At 37.1% G+C, this 14,942-nt stretch overlaps 1 protein-coding gene across 1 annotated transcript in view; it reads left to right on the top strand.

The window, feature by feature from the left end:
- Positions 1-14,942, top strand: part of LOC150110443 (uncharacterized) — a 102,593-nt gene that overhangs the window by 12,680 nt on the left and 74,971 nt on the right. The window contains exon 2 of the mRNA XM_090393890.1: positions 7,990-8,092. Within this exon, the coding sequence (XP_090250016.1) occupies positions 8,065-8,092 (28 nt within the window). The 5' untranslated portion in view covers positions 7,990-8,064. The remainder of the gene's footprint in view (positions 1-7,989; positions 8,093-14,942) is intronic.

The following is a 14,942-nucleotide window of genomic DNA, read 5'->3' as shown; positions in this document are numbered from 1 at the left end:
ACGCCTCCAAAAAGCAAAGTAACGGTCTCACACCGGACGATAAGATTGATCTGCCATTTATTATTATTATTATTATTTAGGTCTCCAAGGAGTCAAAAGACTCATCGCGGAGATTTTACAACTATTATTTGTAAAATAATAGTTGTAAAATCGGTCTTGGTTGTTCCTCATAAGAAAGGCAGTGCTTTAGAATGCACCAATTACAGAACTATTGCATGAATGAGTCATCTTGGCAAAGTGCTGATGAAAATACTAACAGAACGCCTGAAGGAGCACATGGAGGCACATCTTCCGGATCAGCAAGCCGGATTTCGACAAGATCGAAGTACAGTGCAACAAATACTCGCACTAAGACTAATAGCAGAGAAAGCTCGAAGAAAGAACAAAAAGATATATTGCTGTTTCGTGGACTTCCAAAACGCATTTGATAATATTGACCAAAATATAACATGGGCTGTCTTGGAATCCTATGGTGTGGACAATAAATTGATCCGCCTGCTGAAAGATATAAACAGCCAAACACAAGCAAACATCAGAATAGCAGATGAGACTGGAGATTGGTTTGCCACAAGTCAAGGCACAAGACAAGGGGACCCAATATCACCAATCATCTTCATCACACATCTGGGAAGAACACTAGATAAGATTAAAGAAGGTGGAGGCATTTCAATAAATTGCATGAGAATAAACTACCTCTGCTTTACAGATGACATCGTTCTGATTGAAGAAGACGCAGCAAGGCTGGAACAGACATTGCAAACACTATACACAGAAGGAAAAAGATATGAACTAAATGTCAACTTTGAAAAAACTAAAACAATGATATTCGGACAACAGGTATTACTGAACAGAGTTACAATAGACAGATTTCAACTAGAAAATGTGGAACACTTCACATATCTTGGATGACACATGATGCATGACTTGGACCGCCCAAAAGAGATAAAAATTAGAATAGCCAGAGCAACAACTATTTTAAAACCCATGGACAAAATATGGAAGAGCCGAGCTATAAAGATGCAAACTAAACTGCGCATTGTAGAAACCTGTATCTTCAGCAGCATGCTCTATAGATGCGAGGCCTGGGTACTCCTGAGAGAGTTTGAAAGGAAGTGCTATAGAAAGATCTTGAGAATAAGTTGGATAGAGAAAGTGAACAATGAGGAAATCTACAGAAGAATACAACCAAAAGAAAACCTGATCCAGAAAATAATCAAAAGGAAACTACATCTATTTGGCCATATATGTAAAATGAATGATGAGAGAAAATTAAAAACGTTGCTGTTTGGAATGATTGAAGGAAAGAACAAAAGAGGAAGAAAAACTCTATACACAAACTGAGTCATCTTGCACAAAATAGAATGCAATGGAAGAATCATATCAAGATGGCAACAGACACCTACGGGCATTGGACCCATGGTTGTTGATGATGATGATGATTTGATTAGGAAGCAGAATTTTCATTCTACTGCGAAAATAATATAGAAATGAAAGTCGGAATTTGACGTATTTGTGATTAGTGCAAAATAAAATAAAAATAAATTAATAAATAATAAATACATGTCCGAAAAAATACTACGAATTTTCCATGAAACTGTGTGTGTGTGATTGTTTTATAAATTTTAATGTTCAGTAATATCTCAGATAGCGAGGTTAATGTGTAACGTGTATCGAAAATAATAAGTACTAACTGAAAAGAGTGAAATGTGTTCCAAACAACATTTAGTGAATTAATGCAATATTGTACCTGTGGCAAGATATTTCAATCAAATAAAAAAAAAGAAAAGAAAAAAAAGTTCAAGAATGTTTTGCTAACGCTCGGAAACTTTAGGCTAAACTTTGTAAAATATTTCTATCCATATGCAGTGAATAGCTATTAATGTAAAATGTAATTCATAAAATTGCTTCGTTACGAAATGACAATAAAGTAATGTAATGCATTTTCTACTAGTTACAAATCACATTATAGTGAAACCCGCCTTGTTTGAAATCGCGTTATGCGAGGTATTGCTGTATTTGTCTCTACAGACATAAATACTGTATTTATTATAATTATTATTACGTGAAACCTCTAGGGAATCCAAGGACTCATCGTGGGAGGGCACACTACTCTACTTCGCTAAATATATCTCATTTTCTCAATTACTACTTAATTCTCCAACTACGACATTACTACTACCATCAATACTGTATATTATTACCATTATTACGTAACACCTCCTGGGAGTCCATTGAGGGAGGCCACCTACTCTACAACTCTCCGTCTCCACCCACCCACCGCAACTACCTTCATCTACCAGTGCCATCTAAGGCCGAACACCACTATTAGTATTTTCACAGACAATCACAAATACCCATGCCCACGACGGGATTCGAACCCGCAGCCTGGTGAATCTAAACCAGAAGAAATACATCATAAACAATGAGTGAAAAATGCATGAGTTCGCGTAAAAAAATTATTTTTTTTTTATGCGACTTACAGACAAACCTTCTAGAAGACACAATTTACAGACAATATACTCTCACAGCCTTAGCTGATTTGGCTGCAGTTCCAAGCAACCAATCTTTTAAACAGGGGATTTTTCTTAGCTTTTCTGATGAGTGGTAGTGACGTGTAATGCTAGTATTCGTGATGCCGTAAGATCGTAAGATAAGCTGAAAAAGAAGTAATATATTTTATTCAACTGAGTGAATATTGCCTACAAAACATTTTATTATTCCTGCGTTTAAAGGGAATCTCGGAACAATCCAACAAGAAAATCTGATTCTCAACTAACGTAGAGCTGATAAACCGATATAGAAATTTTGCTCAGATGTTTTCAAGGATCACAAGCCGTATGTTCGAATCTTTATTCTGATCTCAGCAACATTTGCAATGACCAAATTATTCAACATATGAATGGTTAGTTATTTATATCGCTCCCGTTTATTCCATTTGTTAGAGGGGAGTTCAAGTTAGTAATCGGTTTTTTAGAATTATTGCTGAAGCACTAACTGGATATGTTCTTCTAGAATCTTCTTGTTTTGCAGGACGAAAAACCTAAATTTTCAGGAGGAAAAATTCGAAAAATCCTGTTCTGTATGAGATCAGCAAACTCATCTTTCGATTAGAATTCAAGTTGATCAAGTTTATAAAATCAACAATAGCAGTTTCTTGCAAAATCTTAAAAGGTTCAAGATTCGGATTAAAGAAGTATAGGTTATGATGGTGGATTAATTCAAAAGAATTAATCGATTTAATTAATTTTCTGATCATTAGCCTACATACTGTACTATCATTACCAATATGTATGGCCGTAACTAAATTTAAAGGCATAAATAATGGCTTAAAGGCACAGCACCTCCGTAATGCTGTTGGAAGAACAACACGACATCTAGAGGGTTGGTGTAATGCATACCAATGATTATATATTGTGAATGGTATATTATTGTGTACAATAGCCTTCCACGATGAGTCTTAGGACTCTACGGAGGTGTCATCTAATGATAGTACTAACAACCTAAGATGGTTTTTTTTCTGACAATTATGACAATCTCTACATTTTAATCGTTAAGCATAAAATAACTACGAAATGATGCATGATTGCTCAGTTACAATATCCGAAGTTATAAAAGTTATTTCTTTTCATTTAGAAACGTATTCGGGACGTGATCTAAGGAAAAAAGACTTTGCAGCCAAAGAATTATCGAATTGAAGCATTCACTCCACCTACAGCTGATGTGCTACTGGAGGGTCACAGCCTTTCATGGTGGCATTCACAATAAAATAACACACACAGATATATAGAGCTGTGTGTAATATATATATATATATATATATATATATATATATATACAGTCATCCCTCTACTTATGTCGGGGTTCCGTTCCATCCGGCAGGACGCAAGTCGGTTCGGATAAGTCGATACATTAAATCAACAGAGTTATTGGGGGTTAGGGACTCAACAGTAATAAGTATACTGTCATTTTAATTTTTAAACCTTATTATAAAATTTTACTATGCATTTCTGCCACTATAAAACAGGAGAATAATCACCCAAATCTTCCTCCACAATCATTACCTTCCCTACGTGAAGGACCAGGCTGCGGCTCTTCTGGTGTAATCTTTGTTTTCTTGATGAAAATGTCCAATGCGCGTTGCTTATTTCTCTTCTTCTTTTCATCATAAATTTGTTTATAGCAAGCAAACGCATCATGTACTTTCCTTTCTACTAATAAGTAGCGTTCAACATTGGGGTCCATGTCTTCAACCATTTTGAGTACATCGCTAACTGCAGAGAACATTTCTGCAAGACCCTTAACTATGAATTGTTTAACTACCCTTCTTGTTCCACTTTTCTCTCTTCCATTTCTCGTTCTTCCTCTTCTGCAACACGTTCCTCCAGTTCGACCAATTCTTCGTTGCTCAACTCTTCAGGGGCACTTTCTATGAATTGAACTATGTCGTCATCATTCACTTCGAGATTCAGATTGTTTGCTTGGCTCACTATTTCTTCACTCAATTTACAAAGGTCTTCAGTATTTCAAAACTTCCAAAATCGTGCACAAACCTTTTTAATGTCTTTTTCCATATGCTACTCATACATTGCGAGGTCACTTCGTCCCAAGCCACAGCAATATTTTTAATAGCATGATAAATATTAAATGCTTTCCAAAATTGCATGAGAGTCTGGTCGTTTCTTTCAGTAACAGAAATGGCCTGTGAAAAAGTTCTTTGTAGATAATAAACCTTAAACACTAGAACTCCCTAATCCATTGGTTGGATCAAGGGAGTAGTGTTTGGAGGGAGAAACATGACCTTGAACTTAGTGAAGATCACCGATATAAGACGGATGACCTGGAGCATTATCCAGAATTAATAAAAATTTAAATTCTACATTTTCTTTCACACAATAGCTTTCCATTTCACTTACATAACAGTTGATTCATGCATCCGCAAACAATTTTTGAGTCATCCACGACTTCTTATTGCTCCGATAATGAACTGGAAGAATATGCTTCCTAATGTTTTTGAAGGCTTGTGGATTCTCATCGTGCCATATCACAAATGGTTTCAGTTTATATCCAGCCACACCCCCCCCCCCCCCCCAATAGAAATGTAACACGGTCTTTAAGAGCTTTGAAACAGGCATACGTTTTAGCTTTTTGTTGATGAATGTCCGCTCGGGCATTTTTTCCGAAACAAGGTGGTCTCATCCATATTAAACATTTTCTATGGCAAATAATATTCCTCCATAATAATTTTATACAATTTCTCCACAAACTCCTTGACAGCCTTCTCATCGGAACTTGCAGATTCACCATACATTTTCACATTATGCAGTGCAAAACGCTGCTTGAATCTCGTGAACCAACCGGAAGAAGCGTTGAATTCGTAGTCGTAATCGGGTCCTGCTTTCCTCCTTCAACATGTTGAAGAGACTTAGTGCCTTAGCGGTTATGATCATAGTGCTAAGAGGTGTGCGCTTTTGGTTCAGGTCCTCTATGCATGATGGAAGTAGTTTTTCCAATCATCGATAGTCCTTGTCGGTGCTTCGTCACTATCGTTGAACTTGTAACTTAGTTTCAAGATCAATTGCTCGCCTCTTTTTCTGTGATTCTTCAGTAGGATTTTTGATTGAACGTGTAGGGGCCATGTTGCACACAATACCGCGAAATATTTACCGATAAATACACAAATAACCTATTTTTCAAACGCAAAATCAAGAGGCACTGTTGAAGCCAAGTGCCGCTGCCGAGGGAGATTGCCGCTGTTGCCACTGCATTGTTGCTAAATAAAAATCTTTTTACTTTACCCTCCCTTGCGTCTTGTTCGAAAGTATAGTCGAAAATGTTATTATACCCTTATGGGATCATGCACGTATCTTCGAACGGACGTAAGTCGAGGGATGACTATATATAAAATTTGGTGTAGTCTAAGCACTTAGCAACTAAAGCTATGAGATGAGTGTCGTGTCTGTAAATTGCGTGTGCTGTCAGGTTGGTTCATCTGTTGTGAAGGAGGGGGGGGGAACTCACTTTCTGGTAGGAGTCCTGCATCTAAGAGAACATGTGAACTAATTTCCGAAATAAATTCCCACTTATACAGTAGCTATAGACTAAGGGCCGGCAAACTTTTTAGACCATTGACCCCCTTCATGGAATCCTTGATCCCTCATCGATCCTTATCATGTTAAATAAATGAATAAATATTATCAATAATCAATTTCTCAATTTAAAAATAATAATTTCTTTACCCTTTTACTTGATTACTGCTTCTCGATAGGAAATATTTAAAGAAATTAAAGAAAATACTTAAAGAAATTTATAAAGAACACTAAAAATTTAAATCCCCTTTTGACCCCTTAGATATTTATCGACCCCTTGGATAGCCACATCGACCCCCAAGGGTTGATATCGACCACTTTGTCGACCCCTGCTATAGACCGATCGCTTTCCTGGCATGAAAATAATTATCTGCTCAAATACGTCGGACGGGATACTTATTTATTTATTGCTTTTTTCTTATTTCTGTAATACGTAATGTATTTAGTTATCATTAAATGATGGCCCACTCTTTTTTGGGAACTCAAGAAGTTCAGAAAAGTGTCACCGTGTTACAAGTGAGGACGTGAGCATCGAATCATGGTATCACAAAGCTGAACATTTTGTCAGAAAGTTTTGAATTTTTATAATCAGCAACATCCATAAAATTTGTTGAACACTAACAGCATCAAGCTATTTTAGTACGAATAATAACAGAACTAAATTAATTTATTTGGAATTGGTGATGGCAAAATGTTATATATTTACCCCCCCCACCCCCAAACATAAGATGGACAAACGAGGGATGGTAGTCTGGTGTTGGTAGTGTAGAATGCGACATTATTTAAGGATGACTCAGTAATAATGTGGTTTGGTTTGCAAATACTTAACCAAACATAACTATTTTGGTTTCTTCATAGCTGTTTGTGATTCACGTCGTTTTTGTATATTTGCGTGTACATTGTGATGTAGGCAAGAGATATAGCTTTGCGACAATTCGTGCTAGGTATAGTAAGTATATTGACTGAAAAGTGAATTAAATAAAAAAAAAACTGAAAAACGATTCTGTTCACTGCATTATTATAAACTAAAGTCATCCCCAAAAATGAATGAAACTTCCAATATTTAAATCGAATCTTGACGATGACAAGAAAACCTTTTTCTAGGATTTTTATTTTACTTTTATTTCTTTATTTATTTGCTAAAGTAGTAAAATAACCATCTCAAACGGAAATAAAGTTGTTGTGTTTCCCCCTCCTTCCCCGACTAGGATACAGGTCAGCATAGTATTTCGGTAGCGAAGTTGGAAGAATGACGAGACAAGGAATTATATTCCCAATTACCACTAAAAACCAAAACAACTTCCCTAGTCTGTCAGCACGATAAGTACCTTTTGGTTGGAACGACCTGAGTTCAAATTCCGAAGGTCCTGGACGCGATGAACATTTCTGAGAACATGTTAACTGAAGATGAGTTAATCAGCCTCTTAGGTATGCGAATAGGTTTCAATAACAGGAAACCGTTACAAAACAGACAAATTCGCTGAAGAATTTCTACAGTCGATAAACATAATAGATATAGTTCTTGTTCTTAATTGTCTCGTTATAATACTCAACAATGACAACTTTTTGAGAACGAAAGCTCTTTAGCACTAATTTAACAGAATGATTTCTGGCTGCAATCAATAGATAAAATTGTGAAATAATACCGAGCATTCTTTCATATCACGTGTCTTATCGTGATTATATTTATCATGCAGGTACATTATTCCCATCAAATCCGTTTCCTTAGGCTTAGACATTGAAATTAATCACAGTCTCAATATAAATGATTATAAAAACATCGTATTAACTTTAATAAGATATAGTAATGGCATGTTGCTATCGCGATTAATTTTGTTATTGTCATTTCTATACTAAGAAGAATTAACGTCCATGCTTCCATTTTTGTTATTTTTTATTGTAGGTTGCAGTATTGCCACGTGCTGATAAATGGCGAAGAAATATGTATCTTTTCACGTAATAAGTGTAGTCCAAGATAATGGAAGCATTCAAATTACACAAAATAAGTAAGTTTTTTTTTTCCAACTTGTTTCATTAATGACTTAGAGCTAAATACAGCTGCTTTAAAAAAGTTTACAATAACACTTATGAGGATAAAAGATTATTACAAACCGAGGACATAAGAATTAATAATAATAATAATTTATTAATGAAGATATTTTAGCATAGTTCGCAAGCGGGGGGGGGAGCACGAACACTGCCAGTGTTCATGCTTCACCTTGTGAATTATTAGAGCACTGGCTAGGGTCGTACTTATGCAAAAGGTGCATGAGGCTCTAGCTGAGGGCCCCGAAAAATTAGGACCAATTTAAGAACCCGAAACATGAAGGAGGTGCCCACAGAGTACTCTAGCGCCTCGGGCCCAGCCCTCCCCCCACGGGAAAGCGTAAGTACGGCCCTGACACTGACCATGGCCTGTTAGAATAAGGCCGAAATATCTTCAGTAATAAATTATTATTATTAATTACAGATATCACTTATTAAGATCTCACGGTCAAGTGTGTGCGGACGCTTGGAAATACTTGTAGTTTTGTTCAGCCTTTTACATTTGTTAAGCAAGTAGTGTCTCAAATTCTATGACACTGCGTATGTTTACATATATTATAAAGCCGTAGCTCAGCCTTTGGTCGGAAAGTCCTGTCTGGGTTCGAATCCTAGTCTAGGACTCGAAGAACCTTTATCCGAGCTTTTCAACTGAAGTTGATTTAGTCTTTCTCATACGGAAGGGTTTTTTCGACTGGGGAACTCGGGTTCTTCATTAGCAAACCGATCCCTTGAACACATCTACAGACCAGAAGATACTGAGCAAGGAAGGTAACGGGAAACAAGTAAAGTAGCATCGCTACCCATCAACCAGTAGGTTGAGAAGAGATGTATGTATATATAGAGCTCGACAAATCATTCAAAATCCTGCTCTCCACGAAAAAAATGTACTCGCCGAAGATTCCTTATCCCGATCATTAATGATATTTCCCAATAAGTCAGCAAGAATTCCATAAAGTGATTAATAATGTTATATCATTCTTTTGATAACGTTTTCAATATGTAAGAACTATTCCAAGAAGGGGAAACCAATAAATAATAAGACTGCCTGGTTGGCCGAGTGGTCAGCGCATCCGCTCTCCAGCCTAAAGGCTGCGGGTTCGAATCCCGCCTTGGGCATGGATGTTTGCGATGGACTGTGAAAGTAACACCACTATTTTGTGGTAGTCGGCGATAGATGGCGTTGGTGGTAGATGATGAAGGTTGGTGGAGTAGTGAGACGAGGAGTTGTAGAGTAGATGCCCTCACTCGATGAGTCTTTGGACTCCCTGGAGGTGTGATGTAATAATAAAAAGAACACTGATTTTTAATTTTTTTTGAGAATATAATTTGTTAAATTAGCAATTTTTGTCATTAGAATGGCTCTTTATGTTACGCATATTCTTCTGCGTTTTCTTACAGTCCAAAAAATATATATATTTAGAAAGTTATTTTTTATTAAATGAAAAATATTCTATTTTGCTCGGTTTGTAGCTACTCTTCAGCTGGCAAAATCTCGCTACGGTGAATGGGCGAACATATTTGTAGTAATAAATAATTTTTGTCTAAAAAGTGGTGCTTTGTATCCTAGACAGATTCTTGACAGAATTGCAGAAAGTATTTTCATCCGATGATATTCGACTATCGTCTCAGCAACAGACACGACTTGGCTGTTGGTTTTGTTTTGTGAGAGAGAGAAAAAAAAAAAAAAAGAAAGAAAGAAAGAAAGAAAACCAGTACTGAATAACTACAATGATATATATATCATGGAGTAAACGGATTTATTAACAACGAAATACGTGTTTACAAATGATGATATGTACATCCACAACTATCGGTGGAATCTTGGTCGAATAAAGCATTAACGACGGTAGATTACTTGCTCGAAATGGGCACCTTCTCCTTCAAGACAGGTTTCGTAGCGCATGCGAATGTTCTCTACCATCTTGGAGACAAAGGTTGGGAAATTTGGACATATCGTGTCGTTTTATTTCTTTAGTTCATCAAGGTCAGAAGGCGGGTAATGGTGGAATACCCATTCCTTCAACATACCCCAAACGAAGACATCAAGTGAGTTGAGATCAGGAGAACGTGAAGAGCACGTGAATTCTGTGGACCTTGAAATGAGCCTCCCGGGGAAGTGTGTGATATGTGACAAGTTACTCCGTCCTATTGGAATACTTGTGCACAAAATGGAATGTTTTTTTTTTCTCCATGATACATCCTATGCAAACCCTGAGTGAACGGAACAACACATTCTCGATTTAGCATTCGCTATTCAAGGTCACACAGCCCTCTTTATTGAAGTAGGGTTCAATTATGCCATGGCTAGAAACTGCCCACCATGCAATGACTTCCTCGTTGTGAAGAGGTTTCTCTTGGACAAATTCAGGTCCGAGAAACCAAGAAACTCGTAGGTTCGTCTGTTTACATGACCGCTTAGATGGAAATGCTCTTCATTTGAGAACTAGATATTATGGAAGAAGGACGGATCCTCATAGACAATGGCCAGCACGCGTGCACAGCAGTATTCCAGCCGTGCAGCAGCGTAATCCGTTGCTGTTAAACACTGACCTGAATGACGTACGAAAAGGCACCAAATTCTTTCAGGATTCTCTGTAGTGACCGCCTCTGTGTCCCAAACTTTACCTCTGTTCGGCAGTCACTCGTTTCGGAGACGGTAACACTCGTTTCAGCATGCACCCGTGGTTCTCATTTGTTCGTGGTTTCCCCGAATGCCCTTTGCATTGTGACAGAACACTCCCAATAAGTCGGAATCTCTCGATTAACACTTTCATTGCCAAGCTGAAAATTGGAATTTCGTGTGGTGGCCAAATTTTTTTTATTTTTTTATTTAGTTAGCGACGTCAACGCGATAACGCGTAATCGGCCGTTTGGTGAGAACTCGCATCGCGCGATATCGCGTGATTGGCAATGAACATGTTAAAGCAGTTAAAATGTTATTTTTTTAGCATAATAGTACCTGTGTAAATTTGTGGCAACACTATTGGCACCATAATACGAGACTGCTAGTAGAAAGACTGTTGTGGGTTCTATTCTAGTTGCCTACTAGAGGAACTTTTTCTAAGCCTTTTTTTACCAGCCCATTTCAAAGCTGATCGATCTCTTCTACATAGGGCGTTTACTTCTTTTTTAACTCCCCAACTCAGAAAAAATCAGCCCGTAGAATTCTAATTATATCAGGCAACAAACGAATGTTAAGGTTCAAGATCAAGAGATGGCAGCAGTTGTCTGCCGTGCTCGCCCGTGATTCTTTTAAAATCACCATAAGCCATGGGCTTAGCCTTTGGTGGAGTCAAGCTGTCTGCTGATGTCTAGAATTCATCTCATGCTAGAAGAGCTTCGTCTTCCCCCTTTTGTGAGAAAAAAATGGTGAGTATTAGACGATTTCGTAATGAAAGGAATATTTAGTATGAATAGGAAGCCACTGTTAACACTTTCATTGCCAAGCTGAAAATTGGAATTTCGTGTAGTGGCCAAATTGTTTTTATTTTGTTAGCGACGTCCACGCGATAACGCGTGATCGGCCGTTTGGTGAGAGCTCGCGTCGCGCGATATCGCGTGATTGGCAATGAACGTGTTAATTACAAATCTTGAAATAAAATAAAAATCCGCTAATGCCTTTTTTATTCCCATAAAGGGAGTAGACGAGGCCGTTTAGCCCCCTATCTAACTTTTGGAGACTGAATGGGCAGTTCAGTCTCCACTGGTAGCCAATCAGAGATATCTGGCTCAAGGCTATCACTAATTAAGCGGCAAGCAGTGAAGAGAATGGCTCAACAAATGCCATCATCTCGTGGTCCCTAACCCTAACACAATATATTTTAATGTCTGAAATAGTGTGGATTCTACGGGCGATTTTCTTGAGTTTGCGGGACAAAAAACCCGATTGCCCGTGCCAGAGATCGGCTAACTCGGGAACCGGTCGAAAAAAGGCATTGAAAAATTTCCTCTAGTCGCCAACTCGACTAGATCGAAATCAAGTCTTCCTTCGTGCAGCCAAGCGCCCTGGTGTGCCAACACCACACCACTCAGCTACACAAGCTCTTTCAAATAAAATACTAAGTGAAAATAAAAGTTTGAGGATTTGCAATTTTTATATATTTTTTCGATTATATGCATATACTGTATTAAATTTTACATAGCTGGTTCAGACTGAATTATGATAACCTCACAAGAGAAAGTGAAATGTGTGTGTGTGTGTGCGGATGACTGAATTGAAGTCACCAACTCTAGTGCAACGACGATTCCCTACATCATCTGGCAATGCACCACAGGACGAAAGACTGATTCAAGGATGAAGAAATTTGAGAAAAGTGGTAGCGTTCTGAAACTAAGTAGAGTAAGATGTAGAATATCTTTTGAGGATGCTGACTGCATACGTGCTGCCTTCTAAAGAAGCTCAGGTAAATCCCATCATCTTTCAAGTAATGAACTGCAAATTTCACATGTAACTCATAAAATGTCTGTGTACATGACTCCATCTGTATTCATATAACCTTCAAATGGTTCAACAAATAACTTTTGATGATTATAGCAAACGAAAAATTATGCTATCATACTCAAAATACCTGAAATGGGTCATGTTCTTCAACGAAGAAACATTTCATATATGCAATATTGTCTGTATGGTTCAGCCTATCCTAGACATATTAAATATTATTATTACATAACGCCTCCAGGGAGTCGAAAAACGAGGGATGCAGGGATGGACTAAGACCCATAGAAGCCCTAAGCATTCAAAAGATTTTGGTGCTCCATATATATGTAATTCACGATATAAACAATAATAAACCATAAAATAAATTTTTATTTTTCAAAATGAAACAAAACTTATAGTAAGATGGAAAATAATGTTTATTTTTGTATACTTCAACTTTATTTAGATTTGAAAAGTTTTCTCCTACTTTTTTTAATTGCAAAATCTTTGATCAGATCCTCAAAATTAATCTTACGTAACACATCTGCTTCTATACTTAGTAGAGATAAAGTATTCAACCTGCCTTGTTGCATAGTTGTTCTGATGGGATTTTTAATATACTTCAACTGAGAAAATGAACGCTCAGCTGAGCAATTTGTGACCATCAATGTTAAAAATATAGGAAAGGCAATGTCTACATTTGGAAAGGAACACTCAATATTGTCTTCTACAATTATTTTATAAAGTTCAGCATGACTGAATCTTGTTTTTACATTTTTTGTTGCCCTGAACTTATGGCGCACATATGAGTGAAACTGCTGAAGCTCAGCTGAGAAATTAGTGTTCAAGTCCTCTGGGTAAGCATCAATTCGCTTTTGACAACTGAGAATACCTTTCAATTTCAGTAGATGATGAAGTCATTGAAGTAGCATTATGTGGCACATCACTTAGAAAAGAAAATCTCTCTGATATTTCTTTGTATATCTCTCCTCTTCTTCTCATCTCAGTCTCAAGTTTGTCAACAATTGTGTAAAAGGTGGCGATACGAAATTTGCCTCTGGCATTCAGATATACTTCTGGAGCATCTCCATCATTGGGTACCTTCTTTCTGATACGTTTGCGAGTTTGAGCTGCCTTGTAATCAACATTGGGTAGTGTTACACCTGATATCTTAAGAATGTAGAATTCTCAGCTATCATGGTGTAACATGAAGAATAAATAAAATAAATTAAAAACCCTGCATAAAAGATAATAGTTGAATTAATTAAAAGAAAAAGAAAGCTTCTTGCATCCAATAAAATATATAAAAAATAAAGGTGTTTGTTAAACTAACAAAAGAAAGAATATATTAATATTGTGATATGATTTAAAAGAGAAAATTTAACTAAATAAGACAGAAAAGGATTATTCATAAAAGATGGTATGTGAGAGGCTAGAGATTAAAATATTAAGTAAATTCCTACAGAAAATTTGAAAGTTAGAGGCTAGCACAAGAAAAACAACAGAAAATCGCTTAGGGCCGATTCCCGGATTGAGACATCGATTGGCTTGCCGACCAAAGGACGTTTGGCAGAAAAAACGCCACCCTAATTGGTCGGTGAAGTAAAATCAAGAAGTTAAAAAAGGTGCCGTTAGGGGAGCAGGTATAAAAGGGGTGGAAACCTCCCCACGGGGATTTTTGGTTTTTGTTTTGGTTCTGTTCCCGAGGAGTTCTCTACGAGCTCTGTGGCATAGGTTTCACGCGGTTTTTCCTGAGTGGAGATTGGGGTTATATCTCCGTCGTCACAACATGGAAACAAAAGTGAGCGGGATTTCGATTCCGGATTTCCTATGTAAGAAGCGAAGAATGCCATAGAGTCAAAGAAAAGGAAACATATTCTTTGTGTTTCAACTTCAGTGACAACCACGAGAAAGGGAAAGCTGTAAAGATATCGATATCCACGTCGCGAGTTGTACAGCCGTTATATAGATGATTCAAAGTGTGTTCTAAGTTACGAGAGGTTAAGACCGCGTAAGCAAAGTTCAATTCCAAAAGTAACGTAGGAGAAACAGATTATCGGAGAGGTTATATCAAGATAGTTCAATCAGAAGAAGGTAAAGGGCCATATGAAAAACCCAAGAAAGAAAGGTACTGTAAAATATATCTAATGTTAACTAAAATTTGTCTGTAATAGGTATCATTATTCTAATACGGAACTGTTGAAGTGACCAAGGAAAATTTATACTAGGACTTTAGTATCTGACAGAATATATTAAAAGTAAGCTGGCTAGTGTTAATATTATGTGAATAATTAAGTGTCCTGAGAATTTTGCATGTCTATTGTAATGTATAGGAAAGTTAAAATGTCATAGTTGTGTGTTAGTGCAGAAAAGGGTTTAGTTAATCTACTTAA

Source organism: Typopeltis vanoorti, chromosome 1 (genome assembly GCF_054136105.1).
Source record: "Typopeltis vanoorti isolate ZY-2024b chromosome 1, IOZ_Tvanoo_1.0, whole genome shotgun sequence".
NCBI classification, from domain to species: Eukaryota; Metazoa; Arthropoda; class Arachnida; order Uropygi; family Thelyphonidae; genus Typopeltis; species Typopeltis vanoorti.
Note: the sequence above shows the minus strand (reverse complement) of the source record. Positions and strands in the feature narration are given on the sequence as shown.